We start from the raw sequence: 25,389 nt of genomic DNA, 5'->3' as shown, positions 1-25,389 counted from the left end.
ACATACGGCTTTCCAGAGCAGTACTGCAACTGCCGCTGAAGGACTGCCGTTACATTGTCCCTAAACAAATAAACAATCAAGGGTCAAACAGATCATGAGGGTTAAATACAACAGGTGCATTCAATTAGGGTGAATATAGATTAAGTGGGATACTTTGATAATTTGTCATTGCCATTGTTTTTAAAATATGATCCATATGGCTAAATCAATGTCATCCCATACTAGTTTAGGAAGAATAATGCTGATTTTTAGTAAAAGAAGATTATAAACATAATCATAGATTATTAAACTTGAAGGAATAGTTCACCCAAAAATGAAAATCCTCCCATCATTTACTCACCCTCATGCCATCCCAGAAGTGTGACTTTTTTTCTTTTGCAGAACAAAAACAAAGATTTGTAGAAGAATATTTCAGCTCTGTAGGTCCATACAATGCAAGTGAATGGTGACCAGAACTTTAAAGGTCCAAAAAGGCAGAATGAAAGTAATCCATAAAACTACAGTCGTAATCCATGTCTTCTGAAGTGATATTATAGGTGTAGGTGAGAAACAGATCAATATTTAAGTCCTTTTTTATATAATAGTGGACTATAAATCTCCACTTTCACTTTCTTCTGCTTTTGTTTTTCGCAATTCGCATTCTTTGTGCATATCGCCACATACTGGTAAAAAAGGACATTAATATTGATCTGTTTCTCACCCACACCTATCTATGGATTATTTATTATGCTGCTTTTGTATGTTTTTTGGAGCTTCAGAGTTTTGGCTACCATTCACTGAATGGACCAACAGAGCTAAAAACAATTATCTTTTAAAAATCTTTGTTTGTGTTCAACAGATGAAATAATATCAAACACATCTGGGATGGCATGAGGGTGAGTAAATTATGAGACAATTTTCATTTATGGGTGAACTATCCCTTTAAGTGTCCCACTTCACATTTCCAACACCTGCATATTCACTCTATGCCTGTATAACACAGAACACCCTAATAAATATAACAGGCTAGGCACGGACATTCAATAAAACAATGACTGTATGTGGTTGGCAAGATATCAATACATCGTAACAGTACTTCATTGCCACATTCAACTGTTTTAGAGGAAAAACAGATTCTCCAAACTTCCCCCTGCTAACCCATATCTATGAAAACAATCCCACCGTTACCCCTCTCGCGACGGAGGGCGACAGAGGAATGGAGGGCTGAATCACGTGATTGCCGGTGAATTTACCACTCCAGCCCCTGAAAGAAAAGTGTAATTTGAAGAAAAGAGAACAAAGAAATCAGAGAGTATAAAATCACCAGCGCTTGTAAGCTCTTCAGTCTAACAGACAGGCGCGCGCGCTCTCTCTGCCTTCCCTCGCGCTCGTGTAGTTTAAAGTGCCCCACGCGCAGGTGGTGCGTGCGGCTCAGGTTCAGAGTCAGACCTCAGGATGATGCGATGTGCTCAGCTCCTCGCAGCAGTTTTATTCTGCTTAGTGTGCATTCATTCTTTACCGGTGCCAGAAGGAAAGAACAGCCACATGGACAAAGCTGCTGCGGTGAGTGAATTAAAAAAAAATAACTATATCCAAAACATAATGGCATATAACCAAAGTTAAGCAACTAGCTACAACCTGAGATGCTGCAAGAACGACAGTTCGCATGTTTTAGATTTCTGTTGTAGAGCAGATGCATATGCAAAAGATATAAAATAAATGTAACGTTATATTCAAGCTTTATATTGCTAACTAGCAGTCTACTCAAATGTCGCCATAGAAGCATGTTTTTCTGTTTGTTAGAAAAATATAATAGAAAACAATTATCCATGAGCGTTAACAGCTGTGCTGAAAATCAAATTAGCTTGCAACTTGCATGTTTATTGTGACTAATTATTTGTCATTCACCTGCAGAAGTCGTCTGTATACTACAGCAAACACAACATGTGCATGTGTGGACAATAGCCAATAAATAACTCTAATTTGCAGAAATTTGTTTTAATATACATGCTATTGAACAATATAAGACAATGAAAGGACACTTATCATCATGGCAGCACTAAAATGCATGTAAATTATCTCTGTGACAGTACTGTGATTATAGCAATACTGTTGCTGAGTGCAGTTCTGCACATTTGCATTTAAACATGGAAACATGGAATGTTTTTTTTTTTTTTTTCTTCTCCAGGTAGCCTGTTTAAAAATGCAAGACAGGTCATAGAGATGTCAACCATGTTTTGTTTTTCCCTTTTCCTACTTTATGGGCAAAATTAATTTAGTGCTGTTTAATTTAGCAGTATCTTGGCTTTAAATCCAAATGTAGCCTACTACATGTTATTCTGTGTCATTCACCTCATTCATTTTTAGTTGGTTACAGAAATTCCAAAATACCGTGTGTGATGTAGTTTTATGGTTAAAAACTTCCTGCTTATCCTCAAAGAACTACAATCTGGATATAAGAAATTTGTTCTGCACAAAGAAAGAGTGCTTAGAGGAAGCTGACAAATAGTAGCACAGATGGCTGTTTTAACCCACTTGGCAAAGATCCAAAAGAAGATTTTTTTCCTGGGAAAATATAAGTGGAGGCTAAAAAACATGTAGTAAAAGAGCATAAAGGAGTAGTTATGACAGGAGCTGAACACTTCTATTCAGAAGCGCTGATTAACTACAGACACTCAGACACATACAGCATTGCCACAAAATCCCTAAAAAAAATGACAAGGAAATATTGCATGCCGTCAAAATATCTGAATATAAAGAGCATCTTAATTTTATTGTGTGTTTGTCTTGACCCACATTGCCTATCAAATAGGAATGGCATCTGCAATCAAACCAGCTCCAGACCTCGTTAAAGAAGAATTGGGCTTATGTTTGAATGTTGAGAGGCAGCTCTGATGGAGAGCATGTGCAGTCAATTTGTTCTTGAATGTTGACAAAGCTTGAGCAGGAGATTATGCAGGCAGGGGCAAGTAATCTGGCACCCTGAGCAGGATAACAAACTCTGTGTTTGCTGACAGAGGGAAAATGGAAGGATCCAGATAGCTACCACTGCTTTTGCTGACCCCCCTGAGAAAAGAAAGGCTGATGTCCTTCTTAAGGGCATTGTGCATGCATTACCAGCTCCACGAAGTTTGCCAAAATATTATGCAACTCCTAAAACACACTAAACATGATTTGTGTGTAATCCAGGATGTGTGTCCCACGAAGTCCAATTTGCGAAATTTGGAGTAAGGTTTCAGTAGACAGTCAGATTTGTAGATGTGGAAATGTGCAACATCGTCTTGAAAAAGTCCAAGCACAAACATAATCTGTTTATGCTGAAGTTTATGTTCTTCTGCATTTTTTCTAGTAGCTGGGTGTTCAGAGTAGCTTCCGTAATGACTCAGTAGCCATGTTTGAATTTAGGAGGTGAAAAGGACAACTAAGAGACCATTCAGACCGAACATGTCCTTGTGCTAAAAAGATAGATGCAACACAAGGAATATAACAGAATGCAGATGTATTTAGACACAAATGTCAAAGTTGAATGTCTTTTTAAATTGACATTGCATCTATAAAATAGAAGCTTAAAAAACAAAGAAACACAGCACTGTCAAAGATGTATGTCTAGTGCATGATAACATAGAAAAACTATTGAAAAACTGTACAGGCAAAACTGCCCCTAACTCATCTTAAAGGGATAGTTCACTCTAAAATGAAAATACTTTCATCATTTATTCACCCTCATGCCATCCCAGACGTGTATGACTTTCTATCTTCTGCAGAACACAAGCGAAGATTTTTAGAAGAATATTTCAGCTCTGTAGGTCAATACTTTGCAAAGTGTATGGTGACCAGATTTTTGAAGCTGCAAAAATCACATAAAGGCAGCACATAAGTCATCCATAAGACTCCAATGGTTTAATATATGTCTTCCGAAGCAATGCAATCACTTTGGGTGAGAAACAGATACATATTTCAATGCTTTTTTTTTTTAAATCTCCACTTTCACTTGGACATTTTCTCCATGTAAAAGTGGAGATTTATATTAAAAATAGATTTAAATATTGATTTTATTTCTCACCCACACCTACCATATCACTTCTGAAGACATGGATTTAACCACTGGAGTTGTGTGGATTACTTTTATACTGCGTTTATGTTATTTTTACTGCTTCAAATGTCTGGTTACCATTCACTTGCATTGTATGGACCTACAGAGCTGAATTATTCTACTAGAAATCTTTGTTTGTGTTTTGCAGAAGAAAGAAATTCATACACATCTGTGATGGCATGAAGGTGAGTCAATGATGTGAGAATTTTCATTTTTGGGTGAACTATCCTTTTAACCTTCTAGGATCTTCTAACCTATTCTAAAGCCCCTTGTCCATCAACACCAATAATTCAATATGGGTTGTCCTATTGACCCAGTCTCTAGACATATGAGAAACGTTTCCAAGCTGAACCTCTACCTAGGTTCTACAGGCATATAGACACAATGTAGAAGGTAGAGCATAAGGTCAGGGTCAGCTGCAATGCACCTCCTGTGGAGCAGTTAGGTTTAGATTTCTTGCTCACAGGCACAAATAAGAGCATGACTGACACCAGCAACCCTGGCGTACCTGATTCTTATTCAAATCACCAACTTTCCACTCACCTGACCTTTACACATTGATATAAAACCACTCCACAGCTGTTTCCTATCTCTACAAACATGGCGAGACAAAATTATTTTAAGACCTTTATTTCAAGTTTATGGCTGTTCCTGGCAATGAATCAAGAATTGCTGAATGTTGCAGTGTAACTTTCATAATGACATTGTGATCCCAGCTTAGCTGGGATATGCAAAAAAATTAATAAATAATAATTTCACTGTATATGTTCAAATTGTATAACTTGTGACAAAAAATAAAATAAAGGAAAGGATCACTCTGGAGGCAAAAGAGGTGACAAATCAACTGGAAACCATTAAAACATGTAGGCATAGCTGCAGGCCGGAGATCTCCAAATGGGGGTGTAATCTCCAAAAGAAGGCGGGATTACTCCAGAAGATGGCAGGGTAACTCCAAAAGTGGGTTATGCCAACTCCAAAAGGGGGCGTCACTTCCACACATGGTTAGGATTAGGGAAAGGGTTAGGTTAGGGGCTCCCTATATCTTTGCTGGCGATTTGGAGCTCCTGCCCCTTTTTGGAGCTCTGCCTACAGCTATATCCTTCTCCTTCGAGGGGGAGGCCTGGCTTGAATTAGGTAAGATTAGTGACCAATAGTGAGCAATATTGAAAGAACAGTAAGGGGCCATGCACAAATAAAATTTTCTTGCATCCTTTCCATTATTGTAAAAATGCATTAAATGGACATCTTTGATCGTTGTGATGCTGCGTCACACTGTTTCACCATCCATCGTGAGTGACAGCTTGTCACATTAAAAGCTTTTCAGCTTTTAAAACCACATGTTGTGACATATGTGTTTTGTTCCATTCCGTTATGCTCCATCTAGGTTTTTTAAGCAGCATTATCTCATGAAAATTATGTGAAAATTATGTGACTTTTTTGCATGTCCATTGAGTGGTGCTAAAAATGAGTAATATTTTCTCCCATTTAATACTATACAGTATTAAATCAATAAAACTTTCATCCCTATCCTAAACCTTACACCCACATTTACCTGATGTGTCTACTTGTGTGTTCTTCAGGACCCTTTCCTTTGCGTCGCAGGTGCACCTCTCTATCAGTTGAGCTGCTGCGCAGTTCGATTACACACAAATAACCTTGGAAATGTAGTTGGAAATGTTATACAAATGTTCATATTAGGGATGTTAATTGATTAAAATGTTTTATCGATTTAATTACATGGTGTGCCGATTAATTAATTGAATTAATTGCAATTAATCACATAAATAAATATTTGCAGAGAAAGCCCCTCAAATAAAAATAATGTAATATATAATGATGAAATAAATATAAATAGTTATATTTAAATAATTTCAAAAATAATATATATATATATATATATATATATATATATATATATATATATATATATATATATATATATATATATATATATATATATATATACATATATATATATATATATATATATATATATATTATAAAAAATAATAATTAAAATAATTAAAATGCGTGACATTATTGTGGCAGATGAGTAAAGCATTGATAAGAACAGTCCGAGACTTATTTTTAAGGGATTTTCTAAGGACGTCAGTGCACACCTTTGTCAGATGGACCTTTTTGGAGCGTCTCACTTTGGTTGTGTCGCGTCATAAACATACCGCTTTTAGGTCGCTGTGTCAAGTTACACAGTTTTAAACTTAGAAAACACGTCTTGAGATGCCTGCATTCGGATTTGCGCTCCATCAACTGTTTGAATGCAAGAACGTGTTCTCATCTAGTTCTGTCTGCTGTCGGTGAGTGTGGTTTGTTCTCTGTATAAGCCGCGCGTTACCTATACAGCTGAAGTTTCGCTAACTGCCCCCCTGGAAAAAACAGGTGGCACATCAAACTTGAATTGTTCCGATGGTAGGAATATTCCTTATTACGGTCTGGGGACATTATCAATTGCATAAATTTTTTTAATGCGTTATTTTTTATATACTGTTTATGAACTGATAATCTTCCCGTTTTGCTCGTGATTTGTGAGAAAGGGCATACAAGTCAGTGTTTTAGTACCCTAGTGTTCATTTCACCAGGAAACTGCGCAAAATATGCAATGAGCCACGTTAAAATCATTTTGCAAAATTTAGGTATAAAAATGTAATTCTATGAGACCAGGTTGTTTTTTAATGCAAGAACACGTCCTGTGTAAATGAATGTTAAGAGTGTTAAGAATCCTTGGCTTTTGGATGAACCCACTATACTCAGTCCTCTATTTGTATTTCTAAGGCAATAACCTGTTTGCTATTTCTGCATGAATTCATTTACAAAAAGTGTGTGTAGATTTACAGATTGAATGAATATATCTATCATCTTCCATCAATATAGTCCCTATCCCATTCCTACAAAACATTGTTCCCCTGTGGTGTAATCACTTCACTTGTGTATACAATCTCAAGACATACAGATCTCTGGAGGTTTTTGTGGGTAAATATTTACGCTAGCCTGATTTCCTCTTGCACGTTCATTCTTTATCTCAGGCGTGGCCTACTTTGTGCCAAAAGATGTTCATCTTTTATGCTCATTTTTCTCTGCTCGCTCTCTTGACAATGGCATAGAGAGGAAAAGAGAGAGACAATGATATGATAGGATGTTTGAATCAGAGCTGCACTAGAAAGCCAAGCCGGAAAGTTAGGATGATAGGATGTGCTGTTGAGTGTATTTTTAGGGCTTGCTAAATCAGTAGTAAAATAGTGAATTACACTTATGTAATCTAAAACCATTACAGTACATTTAAATACACAGTTTATTAGTACACGTGTCCCCTGGGACTCAAACCAAATACCTTGGTGTTGCCAGCACTATGCTTTACCAGTTTGAATGTGTTTTGCAAATGTAAACTGCTTCTCTGCCAATCCTGATGCCACACACACACACACACACACACATGTTGGTGCAGCTATCATTATGAAGACTTTCCATAGACATAATTATTTGTATATTGTACGAACTATAGATTCTATCCCCTAACCCTAACCCTACCCCTAAACCTAACCCTCACAAAAACGTTTTGCATTTTTACATTTTCAATAAAACATTTTAAGTGATTTGAATTATGGGGACACTAGAAATGTCCTCATAAACCACATTTTTAGCATAATACCCTTGTAATTACCAGTTTGTAACCTAAAAAAAAGTCCTCGTAAACCACTTAAACCTGCCCACACACACACACACACACACACACACACACACACACACACACACACATGTACATGTTGGTGCGGCTATCCTTATGAGGACTCTCCATAGACATAATGATTTTTATACTGTATGAACTATAGATTCTATCCCCTAAACCTAAACCTCACAGAAAGCTTTCTGCATTTTTACATGTTCAAAAAAACATTGTTTAATATGTTTTTTAAGAGATTTGAATTATGGGGACACTAGAAATGTCCTCATAAACCACATTTATAGCACAATACCCTTGTAATTACCAGATTATAACCTAAAAATACCCCCCCCCCCCCCCACACATATTTATGTTGTAGTTCAGAAATCTCTCCAGACCGTCTTCTTGCTCTGATATGTTAACTCTTTAAATCGGGATTTCCCCAAAGGCACCCCACTGAAACACCGGCTCAGGATCTCTGTGTTTGGTACAGCGTTACAGTGTACGTATCATGTTAGAATTCTGACCCACATGACCTATTGACCTACAGATGCGTGTGTTCTGAAAATAGTTTCAAGTTTATTCCTGTTTGTACTGGTACACATACGCAGTATATTACATTTAGCGGTCGATCTATATGGGTTTTTTAATGGCTGATTAACACATTTTGGATATCTGGTGGTATTATACTTGGATATCTTATATTTAGTGTGTACAATAGGTTCAATAAAATATAATGTCTTCTGAATTGTCTGGAACCACATGGCAGATCTTCCTGCAGGCACAAATGCCTGTTCTTTGGATGTGTCCATTTGTGAATACTACTTAAGGTAAAATAATTCCCAGTTGTGTTTGTTTCTCAGCTGATGAGAGGCATATATCTGTCAGGGAGCTATCATAAAAACATTAACAGAGATAAAAAATAAATAAATAAATAATAATTGCCCAACACTTCCACATGATTAAGTTTGGAAAGAGAGACCTTTGTTTGGTTTTTGTAACATGTAACACATTTAGCTGCAATGGTAATTCCGAAAAATTCCAGTGGGTCTCTGGACAGACATTCCCATCTTTACATTTTTGACTGCATGCAGGTGGATGCTGTAAAATATGCCCAGACTTGAGGAATGTCTGGTTGAAAAGAGGTTCTTTGATTTTGGCATTCGTTAAAATGAGACTGTGTGTGTTAGGTTGTATATAGTCTCGTGGAACTAGACTTTTTACCATCAGCATACAGTCTTGTAGAGATTGTTGCTTATTCTGTCTAAGAACTGCCCACTTCGACAGAAAGAGACTGTCTGACCAAAATGTGAAGCGACCAAGATGTTTTGTTTTTCCATGTCATTTTGAGTTAATTAAAAAAAAAGTTCAAATAATGGAAAATACTGAGAAAAAAAGTGTAAAATATTATATATTTTTTGACTCTTCCCCTGGGAAAATATAATATACTAAGCAAACATATTGGTTACAGTAAGACACTTACAATGGAAGTAAATGGGGCCAGTCCATAAATGTTAACATACACAGTGTTTTAAAAGTATAGCCACAAGATGTAAATATACATGTAAAAAATGATTTTAATGTGATCAAATCAGGGATTTACCAACGTTACAGCGATTACAGGATTTACAGCCATACGTCATCATGACAACAAAGTGGAATTATTGCATATAACTTTATACAGATAAGGTTAGTAAGCGATTTGATCACACTAAAGTCATGTCAACATGCATAATTTTGCATGCTTGTTGCTATAATTTTAATATATAAATATGTATATATATATATATATATATATATATATATATATATATATATATATATATATATATATATATATATTATACACTACCGGTCAAAGGTTTTGAAACACTTACTCATTCTTTATTATAATTTTCTTCACATTTTAGGATAATAGTAAAGTCATCAAAACTATGGAATAACATAAATGGAACTATGGGAATTATGTTGTGACTAAAAATCCAAAATAAATCAAAACTGTGTTATATTTTAGCATCTTCAAAGTAGTCACCCTTTGCCTAGAATTTGCAGACATGTACTCTTGACATTTTCTCAACCAACTTCTTGAAGTATCACCCTGGGATGCTTTTTAAACAGTATTGAAGGAGTTCCCATCTATGCTGGGCACTTATTGGCTGCTTTTCTTTATTATTTGGTCCAAGTCATCAATTTCAAAAACTTTTTTTAATAAAATTTTAGTTTTAAAATGAAATAAATTAATATGGTGGCACAATTATATTTGTGTCTTCAAAACTAATTTCAAACATTTAAGCCTTCAGATCAAAAGATTTTTAAGATCATGAGAAAAATTTCAGTCAAGTGTTTCAAAACGTTTGACCGGTAGTGTATACCGATCAGCCACAACATTAAAACCACCTGCCTAATATTGTGTCCCCCTCGTGCCGCCAAAACAGCGCAATCTGCATCTCAGAATAGCATTCTGCAATGATATTCTTCTCAACACATTTGTACTGAGAGGTTATTTGAGTTACCGTTACTGTTGTGTGTGAAAATCCCAGGAGATCAGCAGTTAACGAAATATTCAAACCAACCCGTCTGGCACCAACAATGGGCTGGTTTGAGTATTTCTTTAACTGCTGATCTCCTGGGATCAGTCTCTAGAATTTACTCAGAATGGAGTCAAAACAAAAAACATCCAGTGAGGGGCAGTTCTGTGGTTGGAAATGCCTTGTTGATGAGAGAGGTCAACAGAGAATGGCCAGACTGGTTCAAGCTGACAAAGTCTATGGTAACTAAGATAACCTCTGTTGCGAGCAGGGTGGGCTGCTCGCCACAAACGCTCTGTACAATTGTGGTGAGAAGAATATAATCTCAGAATGCTATTCTGAGATGCGGGTTTGCGCTACTTTGGCGGCACGAGGAGGACCTACACAATATTAGGCAGGTGGTTTTAATGTTGTGGCTGATCGGTATATACAGTGTATATATCAACAATAAGCCAAAAATGCTGTCGATTGAGCTTAATTTATATAGAACCGGAAGATTCCTTTAATACAAAGAGCAACTGCTCTCTAGAATCACCACAGTTATATGGAGCAGTATTATTAAGGTTAATGATAGATTGATTGTTGGGTTGTTTGTTGAGAAAATAATGATGCTTTGCTTGCATGCTGATTCTCTCTTTTGAGTCCCGGCTTTGGCTCCATGCTTAGCAATTTTGGGTGCTAATATGTACCTATCTGCTATTACATCAGCAAACCTGAACCATCTTGTTTGCACTTACCACCTCCACCTTTTATAAAATACCAGTAGCCTATTATGAAATGTGGGATAAAAATGGGTTGAATGGGTTCTTAGCAAGTTTTTTATGATTTTTAAAATATTTTTGTACTTGGAATTGTACATAGGTAATACAGAATGTATATATTTTAGGCAGATACATTTATATTATTTGAGAGCACAAACAAAAAATCAGTAAATGTATTTTTGTCTTCTGCATCTGAGTTTTGGTTTGAAATGAGAGTCTGTGTGTTTACCTTGGCCCAAGGGGTCTGTTTTGTTGATTTAGACTTTAACCTTTAACCCTTGACTCCTGTTGAACCTGAGACGCCCGGGTGTTTCTTTTTCACCTCCACTCGCTAAATAGACTTGAGGCCAGCTTGTCATTGCTGAGAGGTTACTACTCTACAATAAACAATCTTGACTGTTCTACAAAAACTTGCTCTCCTCAGGTTATTTGGGACAATGCTTAAATTACATGCTTTCAACATGTATGACCATGTATTGATGGCTCAGCCCATGGAAAGTCCATACTCACTCAGCAGATTTGAGAGAAACAAACTAAGAGTGGATAAAGTGCAGTGAATTCTTCACTCTTATATGTGAAATTTGTACAGTCCCTTATTGCCGGGGGTGTGGGGGTTGGGGGGGTCATGGTTTAGCAACGCTATCAAGTTCACCTGTCCGTAAATTTTTACCAAGGTACTATCTGTCTCGACCTGCCCACAAATATTTGGTTGTTTTTATTTGTTAGAATTTATATAGGAATTAGTTTGAAGGTCATGTGTTGCTGTTTTTCTGTCAGACTTGAACCTTGAAGGGATAGTCCACCCAAAAATTTTAATTCTGTCATCATTTACTTTGTTGATCTAAGCCTGTTTGACTTTCTCTCTTCTGTGGACTACAAAAGGAGATATTAGGCACCTTTCATTTTCATTATATCAAAAAAGATGCAACGAGAGTGAATGGTGACTGAGACCAACATACTGAAACTAACATCTCCTTTTGGATGAACTATCATTAAAAAAAAACAACAAAAAAAAAAACATGACGATTCAACACAAATCATACCAACTTATGTATTTTTTAGAGTTGTCGAAATTAACATTTCCAGGCTGTTGTTGTAAATAAGAATTCTGTTCTTAAGTGACTTGCCTGGTTAAATAAAAGTTAAATAAAAAATAGTTTAAAAAATGTGTTAATGCATGTGTTTAATTGAAAATGTTTAACGATTAATGCATTTACCAATTTTCACATTAGATTCTGACATTCAGCTCTGTGTGACTTCTAAACACTGCCTGGGGTCATTACACTGACACACACACCACAAACACACACACAACAGCAATTCTGTGTTAATGATCAAGTTATGGGGAAATTAACTGTAATTTGTTATACAAAACAAATTAAGATGGGACTTGTGATAAGCCGCATTCACACAATTCCCTGGAATGAAGCATCAGCATTTTCCCATTTTCCCACTCCGGACAACTTGGATGAAGGATCATTATGTGGACAGTGCCAGCGCTAAAAGCAAAACAAGACTTTTTACAGTATGTGGAGTTCAAAGCGGCAAATCATGTAAATGCAGCTTTATGATTGCTGTAGCAAGGTGGATAGCCACAAAAAAAAAAAAAAAAAAAAATGTGGAGGATGAGGGTTTAAGAGAGTCAGTGCCAATTCCAATGAACACGCAAACTATGGGGACTAGATATTTAAATTAGTCAATTTCCCACTTAAACTTTGGTAAACGTTTAATGTTACTTGAAATTGGTGCTATTTTTGTGCATTTCTGTCTTTATACTGTAGAAGGCTTTGTTTTGAAAGTGTTAAAAAACATTATTGTTACAAACTGTTTTCTTTTCCTTTCCTTTTTAAGAAGGAAATAAATGTATTTTGAAATGAAAAGAAGAACATATCATATTCTAGCACCTTCAAAATCAGCGATTACTTGCAATTCACTTTGAAAAACCATGCAATCAATCATGATTAAATATTTTAATCGACTAACAACACTAGTATTTTTTTATTTTTCATTTTTTTGGAAATAAGCTATTTTTTATTTTTAAAACATCCAAGGGGACAGAAAATTCACCTAATTGAAGAATCACCCACCCCTGCATTGCATTAATCTTCTTCTTCATGTGGTAGTTGGTCCTTCTTGCTCTCTATGTTAAAGAAACTCTTAAACAAGTGGGTGTGTTTTTTTTTTTGTTTTGTTTTTTCTCAGACTTCCTGCTTTATATTTCTAAATGATTTATGGTTGTCCAAATATAGCTTGTCCTCAAATTACAGCTTTTAAAAGACTCCCTATGGCTATGAGAGGCGGAAGGATTTTTAAAAGCATTTAAAAGAAAATCGTTCTCCCCATACCACCCTTGGCCTCATAACTAAATCCAAATTAGAGAGAAAGAAGGATAGAGAGAGAAAGAAAGAGAGAGATGGAGAGAAGACAGAGAAAGAAATCTCTAAACCAGCAGAGAATATCAACAAGGAAATACGGGGAAAATGGGGGTTGGGAAAGGAGAGAAATTGGGGCAATCTGGCTTTTCCCTCCAGGCAGTTCACCTCCCAGTCATTTAACAGAACCATTTGCTTAAAATTTGGTCGAGGAAATTGACTGTGAGAATGCTTTCTGAAATTATCAGTGACGTTAAACCAACTGTTATATAACTATTCCGTTGGGCTGCAATTTGACCACTCCTGATTTAGACTGTAGGGGGCTGTTCCATCTGCATAGTTTTTTAATGGTGTTGTAAACATTCACTAGATGGACATCTTTGACTGTTGCGATGAAAAGTAGAAAAGTAATAGCACACCTCTCCTAAACAGCCTCTCAATTTGTGGTATCCTTTGTGCTTGTAGCACAAATGGTGTGGGTCAAGTTATGCTCCGAAGTTAACTCTTAGGAATAGGGGTTTGTTCATATCCCTAACCGCAAGTATGAGAAATAGTATTAATGATTCTTGCCTTTGGACTTTGATCATTTTCATAGGCTTACACTGAATAAGGGCCCAAGCCATGTCTAGGGACCAGAATATCATAGAGACCTGGGGTTGGGCTCTTTTGGGCCAGTATGCAACCATCCTAGTAACCACACACCCATTTTAATGTGTTATCAGGTGTAACCTCAAATGTGCATTTGATTGACAGCTTATGTGTGTATTAACAGGACTGGTCTCAAAAGACACATCACCATGGCCTGAAGAAAAGGGGCAAACTTCATCAGGTTCAGGACACTCTGAGTGAAGTCTTTGGCAGTAAGAGAGTGCAGCCACACTTGGCTCATCCGAAGAATGGCACTGAATTCTGGAACAGACCTCGCTGTGGAGTACCAGACTACCCATCACAGAAGGGGGGGAGCGCCTTTCATTACTCAACCCTCAAAGGAGGCTTGCTTGGGGGTCGTCATCGGCAAAAACGCTTTGTTTTGTTTGGAGGACGCTGGGACAAGACAGATCTCACCTACAAGTAAGGCTTGCTGTATTTGTAGTGTTAAAAAGAAAATGACATTTCAAGCAATTTTACCAGTATCCACCGGTGTGACATGAATTATTCCATATTCCATCTAAAGCTATTTCAAAAAGTTTCGAAAATACGTAATTATACATTTAGTTTTAAGACTACGACTTTTAAAAATTCAGTCACAGTGCAGAACCTTTTAAAATAAAATAGTGAAGGCAAAAAAAAAAAAAAGAAAATAAATAGTGGCCAGTTACAGTACTTTTTGTAGAAAGGGATAGTTCACCCAGTGTGTGTGTGTATGTGTGTGTAAATTTTAACCTAAAATATTGATGTTGAATAAAAACAATAGTTTATATACATGTTATATGTCAAGCACCTCAAGTCATTTTCGCAGGGTTACTCTCTCAACACACTGAGATGACAAACAAATGTTAAAGATGAAAGCATAAATAATAGCTAGATGAAACAACTTTGATGTATTGCCTAGGTACCATTTTGAGCATCTCTCATACCCTAGCAACCACTCCCAACACACATTTGTCTCAATCTATACATTAAGGCTTTTTCTTATAAAAGGCTCAGTTTTTTAATTTCAACATTTGCAGTTCTTCCCCTTCTTTTAAGGCAGAATTAATTTTCCACCCTCTTAGGAAAGACCTGTTTTAAACAGTTAATGTTTCTTTCTTTGTCTTCTCACATTTCTTATAGTTGTTATCAGTTCTAAAGAAGACCGCAAACACTTTCCAGCTTTACACCCATTTGCTTTGGCTCCAGAATCCAGCTAGAAATATGTACTGTATCTGCTCCCCTCAGCCCCACTTTAATTTCAAACAGTAAATTTTCTTAAAACACACAATCATTTTCTTAAAAAGAAAAACACACACACACACACACACACACACACACACACACACAGACACAATCTAAACTGTAATAGTTTTGTCTTGTTTACCAGTAAATATACATGCTTAAAACAAGATAAATTCACTTGAGAAATATATTTGTGTAGTAATATGTTATAAGTAGTGTTGGGTGTAATTTTATTAAAAAGTAATTAGTTACTGTATTCTAATTACATTTAGGCATAAAAGTAGTGTAACACATTACATTTTAAATTCTTGTAATCAGATTACAGTTACTGACTTTTAATGAAAGTAACATTATTTGGGTTACAAATATTTCTAAAAAATATACTATTTATGTGTAATACAATTAATAAAATAAAAAATGTGAATTCATACGTTCATAGGTATGTCTGTTTGCATTTCTGTGACAGCTGGAGGGTGTGCGACAATGAACAAAGAGAAAATAGACATTATTTTGAATTTGTTAAGTGGGGAAAAAAAGTGTTTTAGAAAGAATTTTAAAAATAAAGTAATTAGTAATGTGATTACTTTATCAGTGAAGTAATAAGTAAAGTAATCTGATTATCATTTTTTAAAGTAGTTAGTAATTTGTAGTGGATTACTTTTTTTAAAGTAACTTACAACGATAAAACAGATGTGTTTCCTTTTTTAAAATTTTCTGTGAAAGTTAAAACAAACACAAATTGATTCATTTTTTAAAAGGTAGAATTGTACCCTTTTTCTCTTTTTTGTTTCCCAATCTCACTTTTCAAAACTAAAATTGAAGATAAGAAAAATGAAAACAAAAAACAAAAAACATAACTCTTAAAACTTTTAATTTACATAACTCGTCTTTTCTTCACTTACGTCTCCAGCAGGGGGAGTAATGATAAGAGACAAAATATTTTTTACGTGGGGTAAGAGTATGTGACTATTCAGATGATAAATAACAGGCTAATAGGACATGCACACAGCCTGCCAAGGTCCCAAATATGCATGCAGAAATGCTTGTCCATGAGTGGTCATCAGTACAAACACAACAGGAGCAGTACATGGATCATAACACGTTGAGTGAACACTCTGAGAAGTTCCTTATCACAATCTGTGTAATTTAGCAGACTATGCAATAAAGTATTTGTTAGTATTTCTTTTTGGGTATAATTTTGGAATCTTCTGTGTTTTTGGTAGACATACACAATATTTTTACACTATATTTTTTTAATTTTTTTTTATTGTGCTGCAGTAGACAGGATTATAACCAGGGGTTATTTTTATCAGACATTTTATCATTTTACTGCCGTGGGAACGTGCATTCCATAAGAAGTCTGGAAACAAGACCTATTTGCACTGGATTAAAAACATGGAGAAACTCTGGTAATAATTGCATTACCCCACGACCCTATATAAAACTATGATCCAGCATATAAGAACCTCAGAGGACCGGTATAACATAAAGTAGGTTAAAAGTGTCAATCCTCGTTAGCCTGTAGTTTTACGCAAACTTTCGAGGACATAGGGCCTAACTGTAAAATCAAAGTTGCAAAATTAGTATTGAGGTTTTTTTTTTTAAATATAACATTCTGATTGCATAATGCTTTTTTTTTTTCATTTTTTTTATTTATTTTTTTTAACGGTAAATAACTGCTAAATAAAAAGACACGTTGTTTTTTCGTTATCCTTTTTTTTTTAAACGGACATGGAATGAACGGAAGATTTATTAACCTAAAACAATTTTGTTAGATTTATGCTTAAAATTAGAAAAAAGGCCAATGGGGTCAGAAAAATCTACCTAATTTGATACATATTCTCTGAAAACAAGATTAAATGTTTTATGCACTTTTGCTTCTGAAGTAGCCTTCAGAAGCAACACAATAAATGTATTTTGTTTTAAGGATGTTTCGATTGCTGGTAATGGAAAACAAGGCAAAAATACTGATTATGATGCAGTGCGCTTCAAGTTGACTTGAATTTCAGTGGTTTTTAAGAACCCATTTTTGATTGATATGATGACCTCGCTGGTGTGGTTATCTGGTCACCACTTCATGTTTTGAAGGATTTCACTCCTACATCTTTGTCAGAGAAGGCCTCCACCAGACATAGTGCGTGAATCTACTCTGTAATCTCAAGTCAGTGGGGTCGTGACATGACTAGAAGTAGAAGTAACAATTCTGAGCACTCATGTGATTTATAGCAGTGGAGCCCAAATGGTTTTCCCTTCGCCACTCGGCAGGGGGTGAGATTAGGGCCCAGACAAAGATTTAAGTCTTTAGAAAAGCAGCCTGTCCTGTGCAATGACTGCACTGATTAAAACTGCCCCCGATTTATGGCCCTTCGCATAAAATATCACAGGCCATAAATCTCCAATGGTTCACCATCCAAATCAAGCCACATTGCTGTAGGGTAGACTGTCTTTTTGTCTGCATACTGTAAAGACAGAAGTGAAATAGATAAATAGTAGAACCTGGTTGTAAATTATGGGGGATTTGGCTTGAACCCCCTCCAAATGATGTTAAAACAAAGGGATGGGAGGGCGGAGGTCTTAAAAGTATATGTTCTTTATTACATATAAGAATACACATTTCAGCAGGGTTCAGCAGGGTAAATATGGTAACCATAGCAACATTTAAGGCTGCTCAATTCCTGCCATTAAGTTCAGTATCAGACGTGACACTGACAAAATATGACAAGTGTGCTAATATTTAGTATAACAGCAGTAGGACACTTCACTATTTGCATCACTCTGCTTGTATTTATCACTTTATTATACTTTTACATATAAATATATTAAAAAAAAAAAGTGTTTTGTTTACGAAGTATTATTTGACATTTTGCAAAATTAAAAAAGTCAACCCCCTTGATAGTTGTTATATAATTTGCACACTGTGTGCTGCGTCATCAGAATCTGATGTTGAGAAAGCAACACATGCACATATTTTATCCTCAAGTCAGCACCATTCTAATGCTCTGCCTCTATAAGCTGCCATGACTCACGTCTCTGAAGGTTGTTTATGGGTTATAGCACCTTGCTGTCCTCTGTAATTTCGCCCCTGGCTCAATGACGGACTGTACTTGTGGACAATGAACTCAAAGACACCAAACCCACCCTCCCACTCTTCAGCTGTCAATTCAGGTCTCTTTCTTTAATGAGTCTAACAAGCCTTTAGTAGGTCTACCCAGGGTATATCTGTGTCACTTACATGACTAATTTAGAGAAGTGGTTCTCAGCTGGTTTTGCTTCAGAACCCAGATTTCAAATTTGAACATTTTACATTACATTGAATTTCTCATACTCTCAGCAGTCAAAACCTCATCTCATAAAACACATTGTGGTGGGCACAAACCAAGTTATTCTCATTGCAATTGAACCTGAATTGAAAGGAATATTCTGGGTTCAATACAAGTTAAGCTCAATTAACAGCATTTGTGGCATAATATTGATTACCACAACAATTAAGTTTGACTTACCCCTACTTTTCTTAAAAAAAAAGCAAAAATCTGGGTCCCAGTGAGGCACTTGCAATGGAAGTGAATGGGGTCAATCTGTAAGTGTTAAAATACGAATTATTTCAAAAGTATAGCCACAAGACATAAACAATATGCGTGTTAACATGATTTTAGTGTGATAAAATCGCTTACTAACCTTTTCTGTGTAAATTTATTTCCAATTTTACAACCTTGTTGCCATGACGATATAATGTCAACAAAACCCTAAAACCCTAAAATGACTGTAAAAATGAAGATTTGAACAACTTTACAGCTCAAATAATACATGAATTTTAACAGAGGAATTAATATAAGTGCTTTTATGAAGTTATAAGCTTCAAATTTAAATCCTCAAAAAACTGGCTCCATTTGCACTTCCATTGTAAGTGTAAAATGTAACTTTTTTTTTGATTTTTGCTTTTTTTTAAAAGAAAAGGAGGGACGAGTTAAATTTTTGTCATAATCAACATTATGTCACAAATGCTGTCGATTGAGCTTAACTTGTGCTGAACCCGGAATATTCCTAGTATTGTCTTGCAGTAATTTTGAAGATGAGTTCCTGCCCTTCTTGTGTAGCTGATTGTAATGATTAGAAGTGTCTGTTACTAATTGCTGTTGTAGCTGATCAAATAAATGCAGTATTACCATATCCATTTAACACATAGTACTAAATTCAACGTCTTGATAATTGTGTGAAATACTTGTGCTGAATATTGTAGCTTACCAGTAATTGCATAATTGAACCAAAGGAATGTTAGCATAGCAGGCTAATCAGTTAGCATGCTTAGTGGCAACACAAACAGAAATGTTTTATTTGACCATTTGTTGCTTTGATTATATCATGTGATATGTCATATATACTGTATCTTACAAGACATTATGCATTTCATGATTAAGACAACATAAATCTTCAAGCGATATTGTAGGATTTATTATAAGGTAATAAATAGAATACCCAAAACTACTTTCAGCCAATTAAATTACCTCAGAGTCCAGAGGGGACTCAATCTTCAAGATAACGGAAAAAAATAGCAGCAAAATAATGTAGAGTTTGATTGGATGGCCTTTGATGTCTGATATTTTCTCATCCCTTTTAAAATTTGATCAGCCTAATTACTGTATTTTACCATCCTAACTATGCAGGAGTATATAGTTGCATTTTATTTGCATTTAACATTGTTTTTTTCCCCCTTCAGTCTGCAACCCTATCAGAACAAACCCACCAGTGGAGAACCACTGTTCTAAGTTCAAATCTTTTCTTTTATGGCAGTAGACAGTTGGAGTCAAGATTTACGAACTTAACCTTGGTCAAAGATGAGCAGATAGGGAGGAATTCTCTAATTGGATCCGCAAAATAGCAGAGAAAATGTTTAAAGCCACAGACTACCACACTGGGCTCTATCCCGCTGTCACAGCTCCTGTCTGGGCTTGCAGACTGCAAAGGGCCCCTGATCTGAGACAGTTTGAGGCTCCAATCTGTAGCCCTAGAGTGATCCCTATCCCACAGAGCTAATAATGACCATGGAGGTGTCCAAGCATGAAAACAGCACAGAGATACCAGTCATTATAGCTGCAGGTTTGGATCTCCACAATACTTCAGATGTGGTGGTTTAAGATATTTAATTATTTAAAGAAATGTACCAGAGGGAAGCTTTGTGGAACATGATACAGACTTGCGGTCCACTAGTTTAAATGTGCTCAGTGGGGATTCTGCTTGTGAAAATAAGCATACGTGCCTTCATCACTCACCAAGTTTTATAATACACCTCTTTCATCTGTGAGTAGTAAACCTTACAAACTGTAATCTTCTAATAAACAACATTGCTAAAACCTGGCATTATATCAAAAAATAATCAGTAGCTTTCCACAAGTAGCATCATAAAAAAAATAAATAAAAAGCCTTATGAGCACCAGATCACAATTTAACATTCTATAAGATTTTTTATTTTTTATTTTTTTTATCTATGTCCTCATAGGATAGAAAAATCTCAAACGAGATCTCTTTAATATATCCATTGTCTCTCTTATGATATTAAGGCCCGATATACTTCCGGAGAATTTAATCTACATACTTCGTTCAGGGGTAAAAAGAAGTTCTAAACAGCCGAGCAATGGTATACTGTTTGCGAACATTCAGACACATGCAACATAGTGGGAGGCGTTTAGAATTACATTTAAATATGAGGATGTTCAGTAAAACCTTAACTAATGTGACATTAAAATGTGTAATCAATGACTTTATGCCTCATTCTATGAGAAGAATTCACACTAGTTCAGTTAACGATGCTTTTTTAACCACTCGATGATGATTTAAAGTAATATATATGCAGTAGAAAATGTGCAATTTGTCTTGTTTACATTCTGAATTCATGATGCCAATACATTAACACATTATATGTGGCCATAATATGCGCCGACTACACTCTGTTATTGTAATTTATGATGACACTGATGTTACTGCAAAGATTGGTGTATAAAAGAGTGTTAATGGGAAAAATACAGACAAAAGAATCATGATAGGCAAATGTGTGAATGGATTTTACTGCAGAAGGCACATAAGTGAAGTAGTGAAGAGTGCATGGGCACTTAAGAGCATTTGAGTAGATTTGATTCCTTCTGTAGGCTAATTAAACAAAAACAAAAAAATTTGCATTACAGGAAAAGGTCTCTCCGCAAATGATCGTACAGATGTAGGTAAATTTGCACCAGGTCGCTCATAGCTCTACACGCCAGTGTGTTCATTTTGACTGATTTCGATTGACTGAACAACATAAACATAATTAGCTGTCGGCCTCAAGGTAGGTGGAGCTTCAGGTCACACCTACCAATGACGTGGACCAATGGCAGTAAGGTTTAACAGCTGATTAGAAGTTTTCCTAAAAGATCGCCAATGCGAGCTGTTACGAACCACTGAAACAAATGCAAATACACCTTCTTTTTGGTCAGATTTTGTTCGATTTAATATGATGTATATCTGGGATTTTATATGGAGAGCTAATGGAATCTCCTGCTTCTCAGATATTTCTCCATAAAAAAAGTAATAATCTTTTCTAAAGTTTCTGAAATGGTCTCAACAGTGCCACAAACTGTGATCAGATTTACCAAAATACCAAAGTCTACTATAATAAGTCAGAGAGTTCAATATGAATTCAAACATTTCCCATCAAATTCTTCCAAGATCAAATTTTCAAGATCAAATGAAATTAACATAAATCTTACAGCTCTTATACTCTTACTATATGGCATGTTTCTATTTGTATGTCTCCTAGTGTTTTAGAAGCAACATCTTATACAAATATGATTAAGTCTCCTGAGCTTTAAGAGCAAATCTGAGCAATAAAATACTCCTCTGGGTCTGTTTTTTTTTTTTTTTTGCTCTCAAGGTGTAAACAAAGGTGGAGTGATGGTACAGTAGACATGTGGTAGACTGGTAACAGAAACCGCAATGAACTGATTCCAGATTAAGGCAACCTAAGAAGTGGAGAGTTGTTGATGTCTCTAAAAAATTCACTTTATTACATATTGTATATTCTTCTGGATTAAAAGTGTCCGTTGACAAAGTAACAAAGAGTCTTGAAATTTGATATTAGTTCTGTAAGGCTTATGTACTTAAATTAACCCGCATAGGGGCGCCATCACTGTCACAATATCATGTATCAGATTTATTTTATGAATGTGGTCAGAGAGTGTAATAATAATGAGCACCATGTCTAATCCTTAACTGGGCAAACATTCAGACTGTGTTTGTTTTTTCACAACAGCCAGATTCAGTTCCAGATCCAGTCCCAAAGACATAGGTTCCTCAGTTCATAAGGGAACCACCATAGAAAGTAGTAAACACTTTCAAATAAAGGGGATTATTAGGGTATTGCACCAGAGAGCAAATGAAAGTCACATGGGTGGTCCTTAATGAGCGTTTATGAGTGCTTGTGCTTGTGTAACAGGATCATGCGCACCCCTTGGCAGATGAGTTTAGAGAAAGTCAGACATGTGATGCAAGAGGCGCTGCGGGTCTGGAGTGACGTCACCTCTCTCACCTTTACTGAGATCACCAGTGGCCGGGCGGATATCATAATCGACTTCAACTGGTAAAAAGACACTCTCTTTGTCACTCAGCAGGTGTCAGGAATCCATTATGACCTCACCATTTATAATCGTGTTCATGTTTTTAAAGGCACCATATAATTGTTTTTTTTCCTTCTAGATACCTTGCATAAAGTTTCATGACCATCGGCCATTTGCAATTGAAGTTATTAGATGCTGACATTTGATTGACTGCTGTTGGCCATTTTTGTTGATTTGTCGAATCGATATTTTTAGGATATGTTAGCACTTGAACCAAAGAAGATGCATGCCAAGTTCCAATTTCCTTGATAAAACAGTTGTAGAGATAAAATGGTGTTGTAGTTATAGCATCCCCACTGGGCAGAATTGGAAGAATTTGGTGTGCATCCTCAATATTTCTTCATGTCAAAGTTTACCAAATTTTATTAAGTTTTGAATTTGCGTTTAGAAGATATAGATTGATAAATGAATGTGGGCCATGCCTAAACTTTTTATTGGTGTATAACTAATAGAAGTTCTTTGTCTAATCAAAATTATTTTATCCAATTTTGTGCAAATTGGATAAACATTGTAGGTAGAATTAAAAAAATAGTTTTTTTTCAGAAAATTCCAAATAAAAATATTTAAAACAATAAACATGGAAATGAAATCTGAGGTCCACTTTAGTTTTACATGACCATTTTCCTCCATCTTTCTGACTTTTAGAAATAAACAAGCCATTTTTAACTGTAACCTTAAGACTTTTGTGTTCAAACATCCTTTGTTTTGATTGGCTAACCTCTTCGCATGTTGGGTCCAGTATAGTTTTCTCTGCTTCATTCTTCAACAACAGCCTCTTTGCAAAACCTGCATTATTACACAGGATCAGAAAGCAATCCTTGTTGAAATGTGTCGAACATACAAAGGTAGAACCTGAATGATTAGTTGTCTTTGTGGACTGGGGTGGGATTTTTGAGTGCTGAAAGTTAACAAATATTTTCATAGTACATTAATATATTCTATTTCTATTTCAAAAACTCAAGAACAATTAAACAAAATTATGGTATGACCACTTTCAAGTTTGCAAATTATATCCCAAGACAACATTGCAGCTGAAAAATAAACACCTACCACTTTTTTAGCTACTTTTCCCATTTAGTTTTTAATTTAGTTCTGGTCTTTAATCTTTAGTATATTATTGATGAAATATTGTTTCTGTGGCCTCTCATCTCACAGAACTTGTGACACTACATTAACTGCGTTCCCATCCAACTATTTTTTGCACATTTTGAAAATGCCATTAAGAAATCCTGAATGCTTGATATGCGAATAAACTCTCAAAATTCACATAAAATTGAATGCGCTAGGAGGAGGTGAATTTTCTAGAGTTTCGAATTTGTTAAAATGTGCATTAAAGTGATGGAAATGGCTTATTCGCATGAACGATGATGTCTCATGACCATTTGTAAAGCGCGATGGCAATGCGCTCGTCAAATGGTTTAGGTGTGCGAGAGCTTGACGTGACTGGCTCAACGAAAGGCCTGACCATGGCACACAATTCTTCAAATGTAGACCTGGTTAGTCGAAAGTGCTTCATCCACAGATCGTAGTTAAAGTGGGTCCTCACAATCCACCAGAACTTTTTTAGCGTGGGCGCTCTCAGGTATATGGAGTCTGTCAGCGAATGGGAATAGTCATTTGAGCCCTCATTATTTGAGCTATTGCACTAATTCTGTGATGTCTCCTGGCAGCATTTAATAGCAAAATGTACAATTGCTTTATTACAACTAATACAAGTCTCCCCAAAGCAAAGAGGTCGTTCAGCTGCTCCATGACAAAAAAGGCGGGTTCCCTCAAGATAATAAACATTTACAGTTCATGGAAACATCCAATGTTTCGCATTCTCTTTAGTTGAATTTTCAGAAATGTGCATTAAAATTGCGAAACATTTTGATGGAAACCCAGCTATTGTTAGCTGAGGGACATGTTCACAAAGAGGAAAAGTTTCCACTTCACTAGACAAACACAGATGCTTTTCATCTGTTCTACAAGCCGGAGATCAGAGTGGGTGTCGGTTTAGGATTATAGATCGAAAATATACACTGTACATCCATTCATGCATATACGTTGCTTTATACATTGCCATGGTAAGAGGATAGAGAGAATGAGAGAGAGAAGTGCCATTACTCAGCACACCTGTGGGGTTAAGTTCACAGGTTTCTGTTATGTTTAGCATGTGGACATGCAACACTGCTGCTCTAAATCCTGCAGTTAGAATGAAAAAAAAAAAAGAATTTAGCAAAGCATTTGTGTTCCAAAATGAACTTTTTGCAACACCTGGCAATTGAATTGAATTTACCAGCCATAAATATTTCCTACTGGCCATTAAACTGTATTTTGCATTATTTTATTAAAAATGTATTATATTAAATATATTAACAACCATCTACTTAAAGGGATAGTTCACCCAAACAATGAATAATTTACTCACCATCATGTAAGCCATACAACTTTCTTTTTTCCACTGAACACAAAATGAGATA

At 35.8% G+C, this 25,389-nt stretch overlaps 1 protein-coding gene across 1 annotated transcript in view; it reads left to right on the top strand.

Annotated features, from left to right (window-relative positions):
- The first annotated feature begins 1,254 nt into the window (after window positions 1-1,254).
- mmp11b (matrix metallopeptidase 11b) overlaps window positions 1,255-25,389 on the top strand; it is a 36,874-nt gene continuing 12,739 nt past the window's right edge. Inside the window, exons 1-3 of the mRNA XM_051677294.1 lie at window positions 1,255-1,542; window positions 14,182-14,480; window positions 22,747-22,890. Of these exons, the coding sequence (XP_051533254.1) occupies window positions 1,435-1,542; window positions 14,182-14,480; window positions 22,747-22,890 (551 nt within the window). The 5' untranslated portion in view covers window positions 1,255-1,434. The remainder of the gene's footprint in view (window positions 1,543-14,181; window positions 14,481-22,746; window positions 22,891-25,389) is intronic.

The sequence above is a fragment of the Myxocyprinus asiaticus genome, chromosome 38, assembly GCF_019703515.2.
Source record: "Myxocyprinus asiaticus isolate MX2 ecotype Aquarium Trade chromosome 38, UBuf_Myxa_2, whole genome shotgun sequence".
In the NCBI taxonomy this organism is placed as follows: Eukaryota; Metazoa; Chordata; class Actinopteri; order Cypriniformes; family Catostomidae; genus Myxocyprinus; species Myxocyprinus asiaticus.
Note: the sequence above shows the minus strand (reverse complement) of the source record. Positions and strands in the feature narration are given on the sequence as shown.